Raw genomic sequence first — 24,594 nt, forward strand, 5'->3', positions numbered from 1 at the left:
TGTATATGGACACATTTCTGCAACATGGTTTGATTGGAATTCCATTTTCTCAGCCAGCACTTGAAAACTGAAGGGGCTACTTTTAACCCTCAACACCAAAGGTTCTGGCTTAAGGTTGAAGGCACAAACTGTATCTAGCACTGATATTTCAATCCAATGAATGTATTTTAGGAGTAAATGTAGGAAGACCCACACTTTCCCACAACCGCAAAGATTAATTGCAAGATTTAAAGAGATCTGTTATCAATGAGCCATGGTTCCACTTGAGGATGGTCTAGAGGCATAATTTTCATATGCTGAGATGTATGTGAAGCTTCACAAATATTTCATTCTAAAAGGACTCCAAGAACCCAAATAGAAAAAAATATCTTAAACACCATTTTTCTCCCTGTTGAGTATGACATTCCATCAAACAGTTCATTTGTTCCAACCTATTCTGTGGGCTAGGGTAATTCTGAGATATCTATGCTGCACTGATATAGATAGATTTTGGTCCAGTATTTCTCCTGGATGATCTGAGGTAAGAACCTGTTAGAATATTCCTATTTTTGAAAAATCTCTAATTTGTTAATCTGTTCCATCTTCTGTGAGTACCCGAAGTGCACACTTTTCTTTTGATGAGTGTCAGGCCCAGCCTCTTTCTCATTTGTTTGTGAATTTTAAGTGATCTTCTAATAAAATAAAGCTATTGTTTTATCTGAGAGAGGCGTAAGAAATTTAGACCTTTATCCAGAGATCAGGGCATGGGTAATGGGTAATGGTGTACACAAAATTACCCATGGCCCGGGTGTTGGAATGCAGAATTACCACAGGAATCTAAGCTGTCCGTAATGGAATGGGAAATTTCCATTTGAACCTGTATTGCTACATAGATTTCTGCAGGTAAATTAAAATATCTCCAGACACTTAAAATAAGTGTTAATGTTATCTAGCATTATTTTACTAACCTTCAGAGGAGTGTAAATTGTACAGTTTTGAATGACCGCTGAGACCAATCAGTGATATCCTTGGTTGTTGTACACCACATTCTGTATCCTGTCACAACACAGTTTAATGGAATTTAATCCAGGTGAAATGTCAAGACAAAAAGGAAGAAGCAGTAAAGATAACTGTGTGACTCCCTATGTGGTAACCCAGCAGATTATTTTTCTTTTTTAGTTAATTACCATAAAATATTCCCACATCATAGAACATTACCTGAAATGACATGTACATAGGAAACAAATTTACTAGGAAAATGCAGCCCTTCATCAACAGTGCAAACTCATTCAAACTTCTTACTTTCTCGAAAGAGCCTTTTGCAGGGAATTGCACAGAGGCTTGAAATCATGCAGACATTAGCACATAACTAAGCTGCTTTTTAACTGACTACTAGGTTTGCTTTAGATTCAAGATGCCACGTTGGAGCAGTGCTATATACTCAATCGGGATTATAAATATTTATAATACTTAGAATGAAGCCTAAATGGATCAAAAGGCCTCCTCTTAAGAGATATTTTGGGTCACCAAACCTGCAGATTAATTTTCTTCAGTAAGCCAATCCTTCAAAAAGCACACCCTCTTATGTGACCTGGAAAACGTGGGTGTACATCATGTGCTACTGAGGCGATCTCAGCCTAATCAGAACTGGTGCCAAGTCAATCTGCAATAAACCATTCTGATAGCATATACCGTGATCATCATTTCACCTGCATACAAATTCATAACACCTCTAGTTATGATGGCATGTATAGTGTGGCCAAGTCCCAGATACTATTACTACATATATTCATTTGGGAGCAATAAGGTATCCAAATATTGATTGATGGTGTCCCTGATATATATGTCTGCTACTCACGGGCTGTTCCACTCGATTCATGATGAAGGGGGAAACTTCCATTACATAGAGGACAACTACTCCTGGTTAGAAAGCTAAGTCCACTGTAGACACTATTTAAGGGTTTCTCAAGAGGGCAGAGGCGGTGGGGCTTAATGCTGAAATTGCATCCACGGAACACTCTGAGGTGCATTTACCTGCTACCAAACATAAGTAAGCTCCAAGACTGGGCATTTCTGCTACTCTGCATTCCAGATAACTCTTTAAATTTTACCAGGCTATGGATATCCTACGCAAACCCCTGCAGCCGGCTTGCAAACTCTTACTGGGAGTGCCCAATATTTATTATACTATTAGAGTGAAAAACAAATTCCAGCTATCTGGAGACCATTTTAAATGCTTTTAAAAGATGTGAGATCACTCTATTGGATGTCAAGGACCAATTCTTTAGTCTTCTGAAGGGTGTTGTCATGCTTTGAACAATTGTCACTGTGCTGCTCAGACAGATTTTTACACCTTCTCCTAACATTATTGGCACCATTTTCCCTCTTCTTCTCCTGACTAAATAGGTCAGGGATTGGGGGCTGAGAGGAGTAATATTGGGAAGGGGAACCCAAAAGAAGTTGTGCAACTGGGAAGAACTCATTCTTTGAATGGCGCAGTAATTTCACACACGTGTGTTGCATCTTATTCCACAGGTAAACCCCTGTGGCACTAAAAATAAAAAAAATTTAAATGTAAATCCGTATTTGTAAAGCGCAAACTACTCACCCTTACGGGTCTCAAGGCGCTGGGAGCCGTTGTGGAAATTAAGTGAGCTATTGCCCAGAGTCACATGGTGCTGAGCTGAGCTGCCGCCGGAGCTCAAACCGTGAGCCCTGTGCTCCGAAGTCAGCTGCCCTGGCTGCTGCACCACACCTCTCCACTCACCGTAGGCATTCACCCCTTTATCTCTCTTAAACAAAGCTGTAAGAAATCAGACTTGTGCTGTCAGCTTAAGGTACTCTGACCTTCAAATGGCTCATCTGGTTGCTTGGATGTTGGTTGCTATAGGAATAGTATAACTTGCAACTGTATTGCTTTATCATTTCATTCTCCAATGGGTGACTAAGTTAGCATTGCAGCTCTTCCTTCTCACCTAATAGCATTTTCATCTTACATTTAGGCTTTTTAAAGGGTTTTATCACCAAACTGGCTCGTTGATGGAGGGGGTGAAAAGGGGGCATCTATGACAAAGGATGTATAAGTTACTGGAAGGTCTGTGTCTACGTATGTTTTTAAAGAGCGAAAGTGATCATCCAAGTGAACACAATGGTAAAATAGGATCTGGGTATTCATGTATAGCTTTGAAACACCCCCAACCATCTTAAATTAGCTTGCAGGGTGTCCCAGCTCAGAGTATGTTTGGGTTATTGTCCACTTTGGATGTGTACAGTTACTAGAGACCCTAAGGCTGATTCCCCTTCTAATAAGATAAGCATCAGCCAGGGAAATAAGGAGCAATCTGAGAACGATTGCTCCAAATTAAAAATGCTTAGTTGGAACTTTACTGGTCTTGTGTTAAGGCTACAAGATTTGAGGTGGTCAGAGATTGTCAGTCATTTCTACATTGTTCCACTGCCAGAAACATGGTGTGGGGGCGAGTGAGTTTCACTTGGATGGTTTTCAGTTCTGTGTTGCTAGGATGTGTTCTAATGTTACTTATCTAATTGATTCTCCCCTGCGCGGTCAAGTATTTTGGCCATTGAAGTCCTCCAATTTCTTGGCATTACAACTTGGCTTCGCAGATTGCTCTCTGGTTCTCTAGTTGATTTATACAATAATTAATTTGGTAAGATTCCCTTTCCTTATCTTACTGAATTGTCAAGTTTAAAAAAAAACATAGATCAATAAATTTAACCTGGAAAATATGTCTTCCATGTCTGTAATTCTTAACAGTGATTTTTAATACTGAGATTAGCTCTTGTGAGCCAGACATCTATGCTGGCCACTCTAAGTCCTTCATATTAGATAGCAGATTGACCTTCAGGGGAGGTTTTTGATTGATTTCTTCAGTGCATAATAATTTGATAACTTCTTTGGGACATTTGTCTCTGCATATGCCTGCCTGCCTGCCCGTATATTTTTTGCTAAGGGTGGACCTTTCACTATTGACCATATTTTAGTCTATCCCAATAATTAGAACCCATCTCAAGAGTGACCACAACCCTTTACTCTTGACTTTTGGAGCACTAGTTTGTGACCTGCTACGACCATAGGAACTGTTCTCCAGTAGGAGACTGTGACTGATAGTGGTTGGAGACTCCGATGGATTAAAGTTGACCCAATAGCTCAAACCAAAAAGTTGATTAATGGTGCTAATTTGAGCTTTATAAAAACAGCGGTTCTGGGGGGATTGATTTGTGCAGGTAAAGTATATATACATAACCTGTATTATTCAATATGAAAACAACCAACAAATAAACATGAGCCGCTATATATATAGAAGCAAAGCTTCTGTGATTATATATCACACCAAATCAAAATGAAATAGACAATAGTACAGACTGTGCTGTGCTCAAAATGATGAATATGTGAATTCAATTACAAATAAACCTTTAACCCTGATCCAACTTTTTCATAATAACACAGTACGTCTTCATTTATTCCTGTAATTTGCACGCTTTGTCATTTTTCCTGAATTGTAGAATGATTTTTATAGTTGATATTCGAAATGAAATCTATTTATAATTCCTCTAGAGCACAGCTGAAACCAGGCTTAGCCAGACTAGAACTCTGCACAAGAGGGTGTGAATCAAGTCACTTGGTTGGTTGCTGCCCTGACTGCAAGATCAGATTGGCCTTCCTCATGTTACCCTTTTGTCCACCCCTCCTGGCAAGCTCAATACTTTTCTTAGAGTCTCTGAGACCCTTGCTCTTTCTAGTTTACTGGTCTAGTGTACGAGTTCTTCTGTGCCGGGTGAGCCGTGCAAAAAATACCTTTTATCTAAGTCTCTACAACTTTCCTTCAGATCTCCTCTGCCTGGTCTCTAGTCACTCTTCAAAAAGTGATCCCCTCCGTAAGCCTTGAAGGCCACGTCACTGATAGCCCCATTGATGCCCTGCTAGTGATTACTAGGATGAAATACAGGAAACTCCTCCTGCTGGTGGCATTTTGTAACCTGCAGATGGGGAAATGGGGTAACGACCACTACTTAAGTTCAACTTTAACATTTCGTATGACCATATACAGTTTGCTTTCAGGGGACCGCAGATAGCGCGCAAATTAACTGCAGTTGGGCTGTTTAATTGTTTGATCAGAAAAACAATTGGTGAAATGCAATTCTTGTTAATCTGTTATAAAAACTATAAACTTAAGTGGCACTCCTGATTAATTTCAGTCAACGAATAATTGAATGATAACTTTGCCTTTGTCAGGAGGTGTCCAATGTTGGTCTACTAGTGCCGGATTCATGGGAGATTTTCTGGCTCATAAGTGAATATGAAAACTACATAAATATGAAAAGTGTTTTCATTTAGATGAATAGTACATACAGTCATCATCACATGTTGGTATCCTGAAATTCTGCCATTAATCAACCCCATGGGTCAATGCTGGACACTTCTGAGTAAGTCAGTGGTAAATCTTTGTAAACGTTTACAGCTTGCAAGGCTAATGAATATAATATTTTCCTTTTACAGGCTTTTTGTTTTATATTCCTCAATTCTGTTAGATCTGTGGAGACAGAATGCATCAACAAACACAACCACCTTCAGTTTGAGAAGTTTTATTTTTGTCTTCACTATATTGCAGAGAAAGATGAAATGGTCATTGAGAACTCTGAGAACAATGCCACGTCAGGTGCGGATGTGGACAAGCGAGTGAAACGGAGACTACTGATGGGTAAACAAGTCAATCTTGTTGAAGTCTGTTGTTTCTTAATATTTTTGACTATGTATGTTTTTTGCAATGTTTACTGGAACAGCATTTGGTGTGGTTTGTGAAAGGGCACATCTTTGGGGAGCCTGTGTGATGAATCATTCTTGATATGTTCATTCACTTTTTGTATCATGGTTAATGCTGAGTATTAGCATTCATCTGTGACCACAACCAGAGCACAGCCTTTCTATAATTACCTTGGAAGAGAAGGATGAGGAGTGATGTATTGGACACTAGTCTATAAGAGTCAGATGTCACTGTCTTGCTTACAAAGCTTTTGTGGCCTGGAGTCTGATTATCTAGTGACCCTAACCAGGTTCCCAAAGAGGATATTAGTTTTGTAAATTACTTTTAATTTACTTGTTCATCATCAGGTCTAACGAAAACAGCTCCCTGTATATTCAAAATAATGTATGTAACTAACTGCACAATGTGCCACCATAGCCTACTTGTGGGTCCAGCCTTACATACAACACCTGGCCCACTGTCTCATTTGACGTCAGTTCTGTGTTTTTGGGTTAATCTTCATAGCCTTCCTCTAGTTATCTAACCCTATATCTACCTTTGCTTACTTAGTTGTTAGATCAAATCCTGGCATGATTTACACGTCCTTTAACTCTGAGACCAATAACATCTCAATCAGTTGTGATTTCATGGTAGGAGTTCATATGTGTGCATGTTCCCTTGCTGGTGGCATACAGATGAGTGGGGATCTGTTGCTTGTGTCATCTTCCCACTTCAGTCCCTGTTGGAAGAGAGAAAGGATTTATTTCAGGTTCTACAGACAAGTGGAAGGGTGCAAGGCAATGAAACACAAAGGTTTTGGGTATGAAGCATTGGGGGAAAATTTGATATGAAGAATATTGGAGAAGGTTGACATGAGGGATTTGAGTCGGTCTAATTTCCCTTGCATTATTAAAAAATAAGCTACCACCAAGCATATAGAATTAAAATATAGTACTTCTATAGTCCCTGAATATGCACTTTGATGAATTTATATATTAATTCAACTTTTTTTGATTTGCAATACCCCCGTTACATATAGAAGAAGGATGTCTTTTATTTGTTTGCATACAGTGTGTTGTATCTGATTGCCTGTGATTACAATGAGTTACAATCTAATGGGTAGTTGTCATTGGTTTCATGCTGTAAGCTTTATAATGTCAAACTTTATTGATTGTATCAGGCATCGCAAGACCAATAGTTGCACCCCTACATAAAATCTGCAAACAAAATCATATTGGTCTATTTGTGACCACAAGATACAACCTTAATGCAACTTTAATGCTCTGGAGATGGCGGTGAAAATAGTAGTTGAACAAATAAGACATGCACCCATGAATGCAATAGTGACACCATCTCACAGTAAAAGAGAAAAACCAGATAAAGAAAATTGGCTAAAAGCTGTTCAAAGGTGACTGGACCTACTAACGGAAAGGTATGGAAACAAAAGACAAAAATGGGCATATGAAGAGAAATGGCCCTGTCAGTGACAATTGAAAATCATCAACTATAGTTTTACTGAAACCTTTTGTATTTTTGATGAGATATTTAATGGTTAGACACAGTCTTGCCATGTAGGACTTGTCATTTTTGGTGAGTCATTTGATATAGCCTGAGGAGGCACTCCAAATCTCAAACATGTTTGACATGACCAATATATCGCCTCTATCTGGGAATCTGTTGTGCATTGTAACACAGAAGTTTTTTTTGACCCCTGCTTTCCCATTTTAATTATGATCCAACAGTTCTTTTTTTGTCTAGATCCATGAGAGAGAGTTTATTTACTGTCTCAATAGTTTTAAAATTGATAGAGACTCTTGCTCTGGTAGACGGTGAGTGGAGATCCATTTCAGGAAGGGCCATCCATGGCCCACCATGAATTTCATTATTGCCTGACTACTGCGGCAGCAGCTAAACCTCCAAATACTCCCAAGTAGATTATTGAAACCTAGTGAACATTACTTAACATTCAGGCCAGCAGCATCCCAGAAACAATCCAAAGGTGGTGTATCAGAAGAATATTCCATACCACTTTTTATTTTTCATCATATATTGCTTCCTAATTAATCTGTAGTTGCTTCATACTTAAATCAAGTATGCACCCTTTCTGACTGGTGCATCTGAATTTATGATGATGCCTACTCTTGCCCATAAAGGAATCATTTTTGTTATCAGTGGAAGCTAGCCACATTGTATGTTCGGCAGACGTTGTTTGGGTGATTTTATGGTTTTACTGAAGAGCGGGAGTCATTTACTCTGGAGTCACTGGTGATTGTGGTTTGCCTTCCTACATTATTTTGTGCGAGTTTTGCCGACTGGAGGCTTTCCAGGCCATTCAAATTATCACTGGTAAATCCTCCTCCTGCACTGAAGGGCATGTTTGGATCTATCTTGCTGAGAAATTGATAATATGTGGTTTCAGAAGTTGCTGTTTGAGCTTTAGTTATCTTATCATCTGAAGGCTCAAGTGATTAGCCTGCCTAGAGTCACAACTGAGGTAGTGCTGAATTGCTCATTTTGGTACATCTGCCCTTTGAGCCCTGCCTATACGCATACAGTTCATCAATGCAATTCAATGCAAAATGGCCCCTAGGGAGACACCTGAAAGCCTGGAGGTAGACACTTCTGGTATTTGATACATCCTGGACCACCATGGAGTAACAATGTTGAGGCACTGCAGAGAAAAGCAATCATTAACCTCACAAGTTGAACAGAACCACTAGAATTTGCTGTGATGAAATTAACTAATTATAGAGGGTAAAATTGTTCCTCATTATGCTGTTTTGCAGATTAACTCTTTTTGACAGATATCATGTTTAAGGAATTATCTTATGAAGAGTTATGGCTAGGGGAAGTTTTATCTTTCTCTATTATATTTATGATGGCACCTGTTCAAGGTAATGCTATTTTTCAAGTTACTATTTCTGCCTTGGTTTTAATGCCATCCTGTACAGGTTTGGCACTTCAATATTCTACCAAGGATGCTTAGGACTACTATTATGCCTTCAACAATCATATAAGCACAACTGCTTAGGTGCAAGGGTTATCTATGTAGTGCCATCTTTATTACTAAGTGGCGATTTTATATCTGTATAGTCTTGTATTTGTAGACTAGTGGGTTGACTGATGATGGTGGAACTAAATATAGAATCTAAATCACATCGAATTCTCCCCCAAATCTACATTTACAATTATATATAGAAACTTTAATTATATAAAGTAAATACCTGTAACTGTACCAAAGATAACAGTACCGGAACATTATGTGACCACAGAAGAGACACCCAGTTATAGGTAGTTTAAGTGATCACTTGTTGAATGCTCTTCATCTTCTGAAATTGAGGATATCAGATGTTGCGTCCTGTCTTTTCAAAGTTTTGTAGGTTGGCATCATCTGGTGTGTTGTCTATTATTCTTTCCATGTATGTTTCCCTTGTATGTTGGTCTGCTTGCATGTTTTTGAGAGTCTATTCAATGCCTATGTGAGAAAATATCAGAGACTGCTCATTTTCTGATCAATGTGACGTATTATCTCTGGTATTTGTCCTTGATACCAATTGTAGTTCCATATTCATAGTTTTTTTTTAAAGAAGCAGCAGACAGCCTGTTAGTCTGACAGCAATATTGTAATGTTAATCTAGTTGAATGTATATGAGCAAAAAATCCAACATCCAAGTTCTTAAAACGTTCTACGCTAGAATGCCATTCTTTAGTTTAAGTAATATTTTACATATAAGTTGAAGAATTGTAGACTGACTAAAGGATGAAATTATTCAAGATCTTGTTGAACAGTCCAGTTGGGACGGGGGTAGTAGCTGAATGTAATGGTGGTAGTGCCCCAAGTTTGAGTTTATTTTTCCCAATATGAAATATTTTCCGTGTAAAGAATTTACGTGCTATATAATTGTGGTTTAACTACCAAAATTAATGCAATATTCGCCCACCTTAAATAAGTACCTTCTCTGATAATGAGTCTGAAAGATTTTGACTGAATGAAACTTCAGATTTAATGTTTGCAGTCATATGTTCCTTTGCTTTGTGAGTAACTTTAAAGAAATATGTGCCTTATACTTTCAAGTCACACCAAATGATTGTTATCATTGTATGATTTTTTTTTTGTTTGAGTCTGGTATATTTCACTCACTCTATTTTAGGGGATAGTTAAGTTGGCAACACATGTAGAAGTACAAACAAATGTGTATGTATACATTGTATATCATCGGCCGCTGTTAGAGATGAGGCATTTGCTGTGCATATATTTCTAGTGGTGCTATAGATTTAAATTTGCATATGGTACATGTGATAATGTAACTGATATTGTCCCTTAACCTCTAATCAGTCATCTAAAATCTGCATGTAATTCTGTATATTGTTCTAGTTGACACAAAACCCATAGAACATCATTTACCGCTTTCCTTAACTGTTGAATTATTATATTTCACTTAATAAAACCACATCATCCAGTTGCTGTAAAGGCTTTTAGGTTTGTCCCTGGTCATTTCATGAAATGGTGTAAATCATGCATGAATTTTATGAAGTATTTTGATAGAATTACTTTTGCTCTGAACTCTGGTATCAATCAATAATTCGTTTTATTTATAAAAAAATGAATTGCATAAAATAACTCAAAAATCACATACAGACATTTAAACATAGGTGTAAAAATGAAGTGCAAAAATGTTAGCAGCTATAGTTACAATTTTGAGACAAAGGTTAGTGTCCACATTTATCATAGGCCAGTGGTTTCACTGATTCAGGTGTGAGTTAACTATATGGTTATTTTCTTAATGGTGGTGGTTGAATGCCTCTAGGCAGTGTTTTGTGCTACACTTTCAGTAGATATTACTGATGTGTCCTGATATTTTATATAGAATTCTAATACTTCTTGGTTATTAATTAGGCTCATTTGAACACAAGGGTGTCAAATTTCTTCGTCATTGTGCTTGAATGCCTGTAGACAGTGCTTTGTGCTGCACTTTGAGTAGAGCTTATTGGCAAGCACTTTTAGGAATTATATTGCTTCTTGTTCATTATTCATATTGATTTGAACCCAAATGCCAATTTTCTGAGTCTCCCTTTGTGCTTCTATTACATTAAATATAAACTTTAAACTCATAACAGGAGATGAGTTTGTTAAAACATGTGGGCCAGTTTGACTTTTGCCAGTTGCTGGCCTGGCCGAAAATAAGGTGGTCTAGAAAAAGCCACTACAATTTATTCATTTCCACATTAACCCTTTCTAAGATAATTTGGAGGTAGACAAAGGAGGAATCCTTTATGAATGACTTTGGCGTGAAAGTGGGGTTACTTCATTTAGTCAAGAGATCTGTGGATGATCGAGATTTGTTTTGCACTTCCTTCTAGAACAGTAGTAAAACATTTTAACGTTTTTTTAAGCCAACCTTAATTTAAATTGTAGTTAAAATCAAAACATCTAAACAATCCGGTAACTGGAATGTTTCTAAAGTATTTCTTCGCTATTTGATATTTTTCTGTCCTTAACGCTTCTCAAAAACATGGAGAATTCATCTCATTAAGATTTAAGTAGCTTTTGGTGAATAAGGTATGGCAGCAGATCGCTCATGAGTACTGTTTGTGCTGCCTTTGCAAGGGAGGCATTTGAAAATATATTTCATGATTTATTAGAATGCCCCAACCAGTATGACATTATAATTCCATAGACGGCCTCTTCCTTTAAGTACGATCATGACTTTAGCTGATGCAAGTGAGACATTGTTGACATGTAAATACAGCATAACTTGCTTAAATGTATTTTTGCGATATTTTTTAATAACATTTTCAGCTGACATTTTATCATATATTATTGTTGAATGAGAATGTTACTAGTTATATAGTTATACTGTTAATATACTCCTTTTTTACTGAATGATTTACATTACCTTTGCCTGTATTGGCCAGCACAGACTGAATTAGGCCAGTCTTTTACAACAGCAGGAAAGCTGTTTGAGGCTGTGTTAATCATGGATCCAATGGAAAGTTCCTTCTTTGACAACAGTAAAGTCCTACCTTTGGAGGTGGTGGATACGGGGGGGAGCATTGAGAAGCAAATAGAAAGGCTGGTGGATAAGAAGGATGCCAGTGGAAAACAAGTCAATCTTGGCACAGAAATAGGCAGAGATTTTAATACATCTCCTCAGACAGGAATGGTACATAGCATTAAATTACCCCTGTGTAAATTGACTGCATTTTTATTGCTTTATTTCCTCTACCTGTCTGAAAATGGTGTCCCTCTTCATGATTTATTGTCTACAGTTATATATGCTTGTGATTTCCATATAGGACATATGGCTTGCACCAATACATTATTGTTCTGAAGTTGTTGCCTCAGTCGTACCGCTACAGCTGATGCCATACAATTTCTGCTGGCTTTATAAGATTTATGGCTTTGTGCATGATACCATTTATCTTCCCATCCCAAACACCTCTTCTTATTCTTTAACCACTTTTAGAACATCATACTTATTATATATTGCACGTTTCAAAACCTCTCCTCTCTTTGTGTGTCATTCTCAGTTGTTTATGCATCTTAAAAGCAATCAACATGGCTTCATGAATCTTTTAGCCCACAATCTGCAGAGTGGGCTCCCATGGATATTGTCACTCGCGATGCTGTTGTGAAAGGCGTTCACTTTATTTGGGTTGTTTAAAGCCGGGTTGCGCTGGCCCTCCCACAACCTGACATAGGATGTTATTTGAAACATGTAACCGCTACATTGGTTAAAACCTCTTATACTTAAATGTCTGTTTTTCTAGAATTAAAGAATCATTAGTTTTGTAAGCATATTACTTTGAGACATTCCATTTGGTTGAACTACCCTTGCCAGTTACAATTCTATAATTCTTTTTTTACCTTAAACTCTCTAGCACTTGAATGTTAGTTTCTCTTTATAGAGAACACCATAGAGCTCAATTACTAATTCTTGCTTCTTACTTAATATACGTCTTTTGATATGACTCAAAACTAGAACTGCTTGTTGTTGTTGAGTTGATCAAATAGACTGTCTAGTTTCTTGTACAATACACAACACAGGGATATTTCTTAGTTACTGCAAACAACACATGTAATACCAATTTTATAGTTCTATTTTAAGCTGCTATGCTACATATCTTTGACTCTGCATTTTCCAGAGTAGTTTTCTGTCACTGCATTTTTAGGCCCCTTATAGGTTTCCTTTTTACTCCTTTTCACAATGTTTATCAGAAAACTGTTAAAGATTATGGACATCTTTCTTTTGGTAATTTAGACATATTTTAAATACTGTATTATTTGCAATACCAACCTCTAATGTTCTCCATTTCCAACTTTATGCCAACCTGGAGATTAATTGCTAAACATGACACTACAAATGCAGGTTTATAACACATTTTTAATCCAAACTGTACCATCCACATCCAGTTCAATTCTGACCGTTTTGATTATTATTTTGCCATGTGATACATAATCTAATACTTTACTATTGTCGAAAAAGGACAAAATACAATTACTTTTCACAAATTATTTTGTATAATCATGCTGATATTAGGTTTAGTTTATTCAGCACTTCAGCTTTAGAATTACTAGAGGATAATGTCCAGGGTCCTCTCCCACTGTTTTGAGTACAGCTAAAACATCTCCACTTCTTTGGTTTTCAAAAACAACAGCCATCTTCAGTTATTTCCCCAAATGTGCTCAAGGAGTGTCTTTTAACTCCCCTTTCTGGTTCTTTGAGAAATCCATCATGCAGATTATTTAGACCAGTTAATGTATATAAAATTAACTTTGACTAATATCATCTGTATTCTGGTGAGTCACATTTTTGTGAATTCACTATTGGTCAAACTAACTTTGTTGTCTCCGTTAAATCCATACGCTTTCTATTTCTTGGCTGTTTTATTAGTCTTAACTGCTTCAATATTGAAGATAGCTTAACATTTTCCTCTTTGCCATTCTGCATTTCTAAAATCTTTAACCAGTAACTAGAAGTATCTTTTTGCCCCTTTGTTATTTATGCGTTTTGGCTCAGCATTCTTGGACAGCATCAATACGTTTTTCACTTATTTTATACTCATTTTCTTATGTGGAATACATTTTCCTTTTCATTAGCATCTTTCCCGTATAACCACAAACTTTAAAAGCTTGGATTTCTATATTTGTTATGTATCTTTCTTCTCAAATCCCTTAAAATATTCCTAACCTTGCTTCACTTTAAAGATATTCCTTGTGAGAGTTACCTTAATTATTTTAAAATGTTGCAAATGTGATTCAGTCATGCTTTCTCCTATTCTTTGCATGAAAAAATCTAAAATAGTAATGCTCTATGACTTTTCAAGCTAAATGTTATCTTCATAGAGCAAAAGAATGAATGCCTTTTGTTTAATGTTGTTTTCTTATTGATATAGCATGCAATTACCCCATTCTGATATTGTGCCAAATGTTCTAGCAATGTGTTGGCATCCTCTATATAAGCTTTGGGGACACCAGCACATCCCTATTAATGAATCCATGTGTTAATCATTGTATGAAATCATTCACAGTTTGATAACATCCATTAGACATTAAGCATAAGTAATAATGTATTGTCACCTTGTCCATCAAAACGCCTCATGCAGAGAACTGAAGCAACAATATTCTTTCGTGTCTAAGTGGGGAAGAAGGAAGGTGTGGTGGGGCAGCTTGGAAGGACAATGATATGTAAACTCTAAATAATGATAGTGGTTCTGCTCTTTGCTTCTAGCCCCAGCTGTAACAATAGTGTCAGTCATAGTTGCTGGTATTGGCCAAGAACGGTGTGCACAAGTCATGCATGACAGCAATTTTGATATAACATAGTGCATTAGAGCAAATACGGGGGTAGCCATTATGCATTTGTATGGTTCCTTGATGGGCATAGCAGAGGTTTCGAAGGGATAAAGAATTGACTCTGCGCTTTAGGGATTAATAGTACCCGTTCAATGGTGACCAACATCCCCTTACAGAGTATGTGAAAGAGAGGAATGCAAGTTAACATGAGGTACACTTTTGGCAGAGATAAACATGCAGAGACTGGGGGTGCCATAATTCCCTCAGTATTACAAAGTAAACTCAATTTTTATTGTTTGAACTTCGAGCCTGATTTAGATCTTGGTGGGCAGGTTACTCCATCACAACGGTGACAGATATCCCATCTGCCGAAATATAAATCCAATAGGATGTAATGGGATTTATATTTCAGCGGATGGGATATCCGTCACCGCTGTGACGGAGTAACCTGTCTGCCAAGATCTAAATCAGGCACATCATTTTGTGTAATTCACCCACCCATTCTTCCATCCACATCTTTCCGTACAGTAATTCACATCTACATAACGAATGTCTGATAGGATTTTTGAAGCATCCCAAAAAAGTCTGTACTCCACTTTAAGGTTTCCCTAGTTTTCACTAACTACTGGCACCAGTCCAATAGTTGCTTGTGTTATCGCCTGTTAATTCAATGCTTTACCTTCTAGCTTTTTAACTGTGCAGCACAACTTACAGCTTGAATGCCACACAACCAAAGTCTGATCCTTGTGCTACTGTGCTTGACATTACTATCCCAAAATACAATAATTTCACATTTTTATTTAATGTACAGAAATCAAAGAATATATCCTCTATTGATTTGTCTTAATTTATTTTCTTGTAAACCCAACTAGAAACAGCTCAATTTCATATGCTCTGTTTTTCTACCTACTATTTCATGTTAGTGGGTATGAACTTCGAGGAATTTGATCACCTGCATGCTATTGAAATGTTTCCTTGAATAGTGGTGGAAATCAGCTTTCATTGTGGGAGGGCATTTCTATCAACCTCTAATTTCAATGAGCAAGAGAAGCAGGTGATTATGACCCTTACTGGCAACTTGAGGAGTCCTTCCTTCATTTGTATTAAAAGAGAACCAAATTGTGCACTTTCTTAACACTATTCAATCAGAAAGCCATGGATTTCACTATACGTTTTGAAGAGACAATCATTAAATATTCAAGTATTGTTATTGTGTGCTAAGCACGCCTGGCCCTCCCCATGTTTGTTTGAGAGTTATACCTGATCCAGTTTACCTAGAAATTAATTAAAAGCCATGGATTTTATAGGCTATTCAAATAGTAATTTATCCAAATAAATAAAATACACATCTTCCCTCTCCTACTTTCCACTGCCTTTCATTTTGCACACTGGCCTCTGCAAAAAGGCTCTCAAACACATTCAGAGAAGCATGACAAAATTAAGTTACATGGTTCTCAAAATATCAGGCTATACACAGCATAATATTCCATAGAAAAGTCAGATTTTACATGCTCAGGCAACTCAATAACTACTCCCGTTACAAAGACGTCCCAGCCTCACACACCAAGGATTTCCCACTTTAACAACCCCTGAAAGCATTAATGATGTGAGTCATGAAAGCAATTTGTAAAGGTGTATGAGGTGCCTCTACATGAGTGAAAAATGGCATCAATAAGAATTGTCCCCAATTCAGCATGAAATAACACTTAATTATCACCTTTACATTTATTCTGAAAATATTCTAAATTTGCCGTCAAATATTAGCCAATTGGTTTCTGGAAAGGATCAAGGAAGTAAATTTACTAATTTATCCTCCAATATTGGCTTGCATCATATCAAAGTACTCATTTTTCATTTAAAATAATCATTTTTATTCTTCAATAAATATCCTATCAACCTATGTAAGCTTGTCTTTGTCTGAAAATACTCATTTTGTCCCCAGGTAAATTTTATTGAAAACTCTAGTTTGATCCCCAGATATTAGTATATTAATTTAATCTAGTGGTCTCATTTGCTACCAACTCAACTACCTATCAAATGCGAGCAATGCCAGCTTATCCATCACCCTCGCACACCAGCAATGCCAATCATATGCTTTGACTGGCTACCAGTTTGAGGAATTCATTGTGAGTCATGGTTTACTGTAGCATAGTAGGATGCCCAACATTATGCCAGGGATGATGAGAAATAGGGATGGTCATAATAAACAACGGTGGCGGCTATTACGTCTTTAGCCATAGTTATGCCAAAGATGCTCTGCATTACGTAAGCTGACCAGTATGCTAATTCAAGCACTCCAGAGAGAGGAATGCTTGAATGAATATCAGCCTTGGTTAAATACTCAAGGCTGCATTCCAATTTGTTTTTTCAAATTCATTCCACTAATCAACCCATCACATTTTTGTTTTCCTCAGTGTGATTCCCTAAAGGCAACAGGTATACCCATACTCTGGTTCTGGTGCTCACTGTGCCATAGGACTCAAGCTGCACCCTTGTCATGAGGCTAGGATAGGCTGAAACCAATCTGGGGTTGCTTCTGTTCTCACTCAAAGGGGACCCGGTAAGGCAGTTTGGTTTGGACTGTTTCTTTTGGAGCAAGACCAATACTGATTTATAAATGGATGGTTCTTGTCTGAGGTGGCATGGTGGGTTTAAAAATATGGACTGGATGGCAGCCCTCAAAAATACCCAGTGACTGAGATTGGTTCAAACCATCCACCCATTACTCAGGCCAAGAAAAGGGACATAGACATTAAATCCCTTCATATTGAATTTGTCAGATAGTTCTTACATGTGAAAACCCTTCCTATGGTGTTTGTCTCGGAGTTCACAGTGTAAAACCCTTTCCTACTGTATCTGTCCGGGGGTTTAGCATGAAAACCATTTTATGATGTATTTGTTAAAGTTCACAATGTAATACCAGTTTCTCATCGAGTTCATAATGTAAAAACTCTTCCTGTTGTATTTGTCTGACGGTTCACATTGTAAAACCCCTCCTATTGTATTAGTCACCGAATTCACAACAGAAACTGCCTTCCATGATGTTTGGCAAGGACTATACAAAGAAAACCCCCTCCCCATTGCATTCACTAGACAGATCACAATGTAAATCCCCTTCAATTTGTATTCATCCTGGACCTCCCAAACTAACCCACATCCACCCCCACCTGAGACCTCCACTGGCTGCCCATCCAGAAGAGATGCCAGTTCAAGATCCTCATGCACGCCTACAAAGCCCGCCACAAACTAGGACCTGCCTCCTTCAACCATCGACTGAGCTTCCACAAACCTGTGCACCTCTTCAGTCGTACTTGCACACACCCCTCGCATTCGTCGTAGCCTCAGCGGTGGCTGCTTCTTCTCCTACATCGCTGCCACGACCTGGAACGACCTTCCCCTTTATCAGTACTACCCTCTTGACCCAGAGACTCAAGACCTGGCTTTTCGACAAAGGCTCAGCGCCCAGATACACCTAAGGATGACAGTGTTGCGCTTTACAAATACTGTTTGTTTGATTGATTGATTTGAGAAGACCGTTAGTGATGTTCTATGGTGGTTGGTAGTTGCTAGGCCCCAATTCTCAATGTAGGGCGTTTCTCATTTGGTGTCCTAAAGATGCCCTACCTTGATTCATCAAACTGAAGACCAAGTACTCCTTTTAGCACTTGAATCTTAAAGTAATGAGGCGGGGCATCCATGACTGACTTAGGGAGGTGGTGTGAGATAGAAACTCAAAACTGAGCAGCATACAAAACTAACAATACATCAAGGTCCAGCCAATGTTTCTTTCAAAATGAAACTGTATTAAACACACAACTAAATACTATGCAAAAAATTGGAAAAGTTTACTAATCTTCATGTGGAATTGCAAATTGAACCCCTTCTGAATGGGTCTTATAGTATCGCTGGGTGCATATCACATATCCTATAAACATATCAGAGGAGACAACCAATGCCCATGCATCTTGTCTCTTCTCATTATCAGTGTGGTATTAAGGGACAATTTGCACACCAACATAATCTAATCTTAAAAACCAGGAATGCACCTATATAGTCATATAGCACCACATAAAGCTTTTCATGATCAGCAATGTGAGGACTCCGGTTTTCTCAAGCCATTCATAATGTTAAATGAGACACCTGCTCCTTCTATGATGTCATTTAAAAAATCTGTAAAGTAATCCTGTTGGATGTAACATGAACATAAACATGACCATTAAGTCTCTGCCTAGTGAGACCCCTCAAACACTTTAAGCAGATCCAAAGCATATATTGAGATGAACCATTTACTGTGGCTAGACCTAAAAAAAAAAGCACCTATGTACTAAACCATTTCCCACTGCTTTTGTCAGAGTTTACAATGTAAAACCCCTTCCTATTCTATTTGAGAAATATTGTTCAGATCTCAGGGCTGATAGCCTCAATTGTGTCACCAGGGGTCCTTTACCTCTGGCATTCGGGGGCTTCTGAACCCCAGACACTAAAACCGTAGATCGACTGCTACTTGTAATGCTTTACTGTAAGGATAAGTAAGCACAGCAGCCCAAGGATGATTTTGAGAGATGCAGTTAGCTACAAACTCAGCATAAAACATTAACACTCAATAAATCACATACCGCTTTTTCTTTAAAAAGGGTAAGTACTTTAATGTACACACAACTAAGTACCACAATCAAAATGGCAGATATTTACAAGATTTCAGGTGGAATTTTAAATCGGAACTCCTCATTTAGAGCACAGACCATGTACGCTAAAGAAATATCACTGGATGCAAATATGTCTTCAAATGTTGTCTGCCCCTATTATCTAAGGTAGCATTTGAGAATGTGTGCACCAGCAGGCTCGGCTCGCAAATACAATCAACGGTGCTATGAGTCTACTGGACAGCATGAAGCTTTTCACAATCAAAAAGTTTAAGTCTACAAGCTTTGTCAAGACATTCACAGTGTAACATAAGAAACCTATTGCTTGCCAATGCATTTAAAAGTTAATAAAGAAAGCTGGGTGGCTGTAACTAAAACATAAACATGACATGAGCATGTCATTCCTAGGCGACCCAGGAAACAAAGTATACATTGATAAGTACACTAACTCTCCTCCTGAAGACACCAAGTATTTATGTTCTAAACTACTTTCTATCCAATTTGTCAGTTGACGTTGTAAAACTCATTCCTACTGTTAGTCAAATAACTCAAAATGAAGTCCATTCCTATGGGTTTTGTCATGGAGTTACGAATGTAGAACCTCTCCCTACAGCACTTGTCAGAGTTCTCAATGTAAAGCCCCCTTTCTACTGCTTTCCTCACAAGGTTCTCAATGTGAAATCCCTTTTTTACTTTATTAGTCATGGGGTTATTCCTTACAAAGCCTATTCCTACAGCATTTGACCTGGGGATTTTCATTAACAATGGCTCCATAAGTTATTAGCAATAGAACTACTTTTTAGTCGGAGCAACACAACAATTTTTCAACCAAATGCTTGTAGAGAAGATAGACGCATGTGGTCAAAGACACAACTGGTTATGTCAAGCCTAAAAATCCTCCAACTCTTCCCTCTACTCTCCCCACCCCCCAAAAGTAAAACGGGATTTGCCAAAAGGGGTATCCAGAACCCTTCCCTATTACTGTAGTCTGTGGGAATCCATGGTGTAAAATACTTGTCTTCGGGCTTTAGCATAGTGTAATAACAATCCACCATAAACACCTATTGGCATTAACATGCATAATTCTGTTGGCAAGAAGACCAACATGTGAGCAGAACCAAAGCCCTTCTCTCAGTAGTGCTTTTGTTGATGACTTTAGCTCTGGTGCCAGCTATGCTGTTAGGCCAGGCATACTCACTACAATGTTAAACTCATTGAAATCGTAATGAGTAAATGGTCTGTCTTCTGAAAGCTAGATACTTGCATCTAAAATTCCTTTGATTTTATCAAGTTGAGACATTACCTTGTGTACTGTTGTGTTTCTATAGAGTGTTGCCATTGGAGGACAATTTCCTGGGTTTATTTTCAGTGGCAATAAGAATGATCCATCTGCCAGAAGGTAAAGGCGAGACACAAAAATAAGTCGTCCTACATCATGAAAACAGAATGCAGTTATGATCTTCCCTCTATCATGCTTTCGTTCAGTTTACATTTTTCATTACTGTAAACAGATCCGTTTTGTTTTTAATTAATTACGTCTCATTGATTTGAAGTATATTAAAGAATGATCATCTGATACACCATCTCGATTGTGAAATACAATAGCAATATTCATTGGATTCATGATTTGCGGTTTAATTTGGAAAATTCACTTTGTGTATGCAAATATATTTCACAATTGTGACATTTTAAGCACATGCATGTACAAGCTGTCATATACTAATTAGTGCATTACTCTTAAAATGTAATGTGTATTCATTACATCAAACATGCATAAATAGTAATATTATCAATGTGCTTTATGGATGGCAATATTCATACCAGATTATGCAGTGATATGATGGTCTCATTTGGGTTTGGTCCTTATGCATTCTATTTGTCCAAGAGAAATTCTATCAGCTTGTGCTTCTGTTTTCAAGCAGATATGTATGTCTAATTTGCCAATACTAAAGGCACAGCTCGTGGCGTTATAGGAATACATTACATTTACGAGCTTGTTATGATAAAATTCTCTCTAGATAACGTTGTTATGTTTTTGTATGAACATTCCCGCTCAGGTAGCCACTTATTCTTAAATGGGATATACTGATACCTCATCTGTGATCCAAGTATTGATACCACCCATTGCCTTAATTTCTGCCACAGCTGTGCCTCACAATATTTTTTCTTATTTTGCAAGGAATCTATAAGTCCAGTTTCTTTTAATTGAACAGCTTCCGTCACTATGGTTATTGAATCTTTCACGAAATAGATCGCTATAAATCGGTTCTGTGTAAAATATGGATTATTGGCCCGAGTCTAAAGTCTATTTTGCTTATCAAAATATACATTCTTCCTATGACTTATCTTACTCCTTGCATTATTACGAACTTTGGATCAATGTGCTATGGCTGTACATTTACTCATTCCAGTTGGTTATTCAGTGTTATTGGTTTCTGAATTGGCAGTAGTATACCCACATCATGCTTATACCACATTTATTGAGGTAATTGTCCCCTTCGAACCCCTAACAGAAACAGTGGCAGTGATTGATATTTGAGTGAGGAAACACACCATATGGTATTTCAGATGATTGTTTTCCATGTTTCTTATTTTCACAGTAATTGTTTATATATATAGTGCAATTGTAAAATGCAAAATACGTTGTCCATAGCATATTCAATAATGTCAGTCTCTTCCAATCTCATTCGTCACTTTGATCTACTGGTTCAGGTACTGAGTTGAATTGGATAGCTTTTCATCCTCTTTTAACCATTCCTAATGACATTATTGATTTTTAAAACATTCTTTGTCTTCCTAGTGAGGTTTACTTTTTGTCTCTCGGATACATTTAGTTGATTCTCTGGCTTGAATTGCATACTGGGTCCATCAATGAGTACTGAGGTACATTTTCCATTTCTTTGTGTGCTATAGCTTGAGTCAAGTGCTTTTTTATTGTATTAAACTCTATTTGCTTAATGGAAACAGTGCAAAGACATTACGTGTTTCCTGTATATGCTCTAAGCATAACACTTAGCCCGTGTGCCATCATAAATTATCTTTCGCAAAACCCTTTCTAAGTGTAATTTGCTGACTACCAGTTTTAAACTGGGTCAGGGGGCTCTGAGCACTAATGCATCTGTTCAGAAAGCTGGCATTGACCTCATGGTTAAAGGTTTGAATCTTGGCAGAGCGATTTGATCACTTCAAGGTGGATAAAATTATTACAACTGAGATGATTAACAATAAACATCTGTTATTTAGTTTGAAGATAACCCATACGGTAAATTTACTAATATTCATCTTATGGAATGTTATGTTAATTTAGCTTAATGTTCACGGAAGGTACTTCTTATCACACTCAGAAACAAATTATGAGGCATTGAGCTGTGTTGGAGGAGACCATAGCGTCTGCAGCGATAAAAGCAAATCCAAAAAACAGTGCACACATTGAGAGACAGCATATGTTTTAAAGAGACTGAATTTCACCCTAAAAATGTTACAAACATTACAGACAAAAAAATAACAAATTGGGGTTCTGCTCAGTGAAATGTCTTCAGGAGAATATTTGCCAGTGGCCGCTGGCATGGCTCGCGGGTGGCGGGGTGGGGGCGCAATATAAAAAGAAAATAAACTAACCTTGCCGCCGGGTCCCGCAGCTCTGCTTTCCTCATCGAACTCGAGGAACAGAAAGCACAGCCAGGTCCCACTGACCAATCAAAACGCTGCAATGCAGCATTGTGATTGGTAAGCACCCAGGCTTCCCTGACCAATCACAATTCTGTAGTACAGTGGTGTGATTGGTCTGAGCGTCCTGGTTCGACGCTCAGCCAAGGAATGGGGGCCTGGGTATGTTCTCCACGCAGGCTGTAATGCAGCCTGCATCGAGTACAGGGAAAGGGCGCATGACTGTTTTGGGCAGCCCAAGAGAGGCGGCCAAACAGTCATGTGCACTTAGGAGTGGGCTAACCACTCCTCCCCTGCCCTGCTTCAAGAGCTGAGCAGCCCTGATGCTAAGCAACACATGCATAAAATGATTAACCCAAAGTTAATTTTTTATGTTTCTACATCGCACTGCTTAAAAGCAGTTGGGCAACGTTCCTCCACCATAGCGGAGGAGCCCGGCTGATATTTGCTTTCAGTTTGTACTGATTTTGCAACATCTGCAAATTACTTGATCAGATACTTTAAATGCACAAATTAAGTAAATGGCTTATGTAGATTTGTTTGGCGCAGCTCATCACCGGTGAGGGTATTTAGGCTTTTTGAAGTGGTGTGTGGCTGGTGAGAAAGCCAGTGGTTGTAGGAGTGTCAGAAAAGCCTATTTTTGCAGATGCAGTTTGATTTCAGTAGTATAATCTTGTCCAGTGAATACTTTTGATTGGTTTGCCCGAATATTCTGTAACTGATGAGACAGACAACAATGTAGACTAGTGATGGGAGAAAGACAGGGGTTTGTGAGGGATAAGCAGGTAAAATTGGCCCAACCATTCACTAAATGAGGGATTTGGAAAGTGGCACTAGAACATATTAGACTGTGGGTGAACCGAACATGGCACAGCAGGCCACCCATAAAGGATATCGAGTAGAGGGCCTGATCAGCAGCATATTAAATTGACCGGATCCTGAGTTCCAAAGTAGGACAGGGCAGGAGTATATCAAGGACTCAGAAAGAGTCAGGGAACAGAAGCCAGTTAGACAGTTACCACCTGCACAGTATCCACGTTATGGATGGCTGAAAAGCATTTGCAAAGAGGTAAGCCCTTCCTTTTGATGGTGCTTTCTGTAGATGGCTCAGGGTCTTTCCTATCCTAACCTCTCCAGGTCCGTGCAGTAGAGAAATTACCAGCTCTGAAAGCACAATTTGGATATCTAAATTCCTGTGCATTGTTATTCTTGGTACGAGTCCAGTGATCTCATACTTGGAATGCACAATTTTGCTGGACAAGACGTAGAATCAATCGTGTGACCTTTGATTCCGATGCAATCGTATGTATGAGGTCATGACAGTGCAGGGTTTTACTAGACCTTCACAACAAGCATAGGTTCATTTACAATCACATTCTTCACTGTTTGATTTGCTTGTTTGACCTCTTTAGTAATCTGTGAAACTGTATCTGTAAGTGCAATAAACCTGGTGTCTATTTTGTAATCATTCTAAAATCATAGTCTTTTCTCCGGTTTCAGAAACTTGTGCAGTTAACAATGGTGGTTGTGACCGTACATGTAAAGATACATCAACTGGAGTCCATTGCAGCTGCCCTGTTGGATTTACACTTCAGTTTGATGGGAAATCCTGCAAAGGTGAGGTGCTTATGTTTTCTACAAGCGTATGTTATATGGGTACACTTCAATTTAGTACTATCTTCCCACCTATGGTTATGGGGGGGGGGGTTCTTTTCACTGCCAACTATAAACGAAGGCGTCTCAATGA

The 24,594-nt window shown here is 38.1% G+C and overlaps 1 protein-coding gene across 9 annotated transcripts in view; it reads left to right on the top strand.

The window, feature by feature from the left end:
- Window positions 1-24,594, top strand: part of SCUBE2 (signal peptide, CUB domain and EGF like domain containing 2) — a 486,721-nt gene that overhangs the window by 273,161 nt on the left and 188,966 nt on the right. For 7 of the 9 annotated variants that reach the window (XM_085648142.1, XM_085648144.1, XM_085648145.1 and 4 more), the window contains exons 7-8: window positions 5,610-5,699; window positions 24,348-24,464. In XM_085648142.1, coding sequence (XP_085504268.1) covers window positions 5,610-5,699; window positions 24,348-24,464 — 207 coding nt within the window. The remainder of the gene's footprint in view (window positions 1-5,609; window positions 5,700-24,347; window positions 24,465-24,594) is intronic. The other 2 variants (XM_085648143.1, XM_085648150.1) reach the window with 1 other exon arrangement.

This window comes from Triturus cristatus, chromosome 3_2 (genome assembly GCF_964204655.1).
Source record: "Triturus cristatus chromosome 3_2, aTriCri1.1, whole genome shotgun sequence".
In the NCBI taxonomy this organism is placed as follows: domain Eukaryota; kingdom Metazoa; phylum Chordata; class Amphibia; order Caudata; family Salamandridae; genus Triturus; species Triturus cristatus.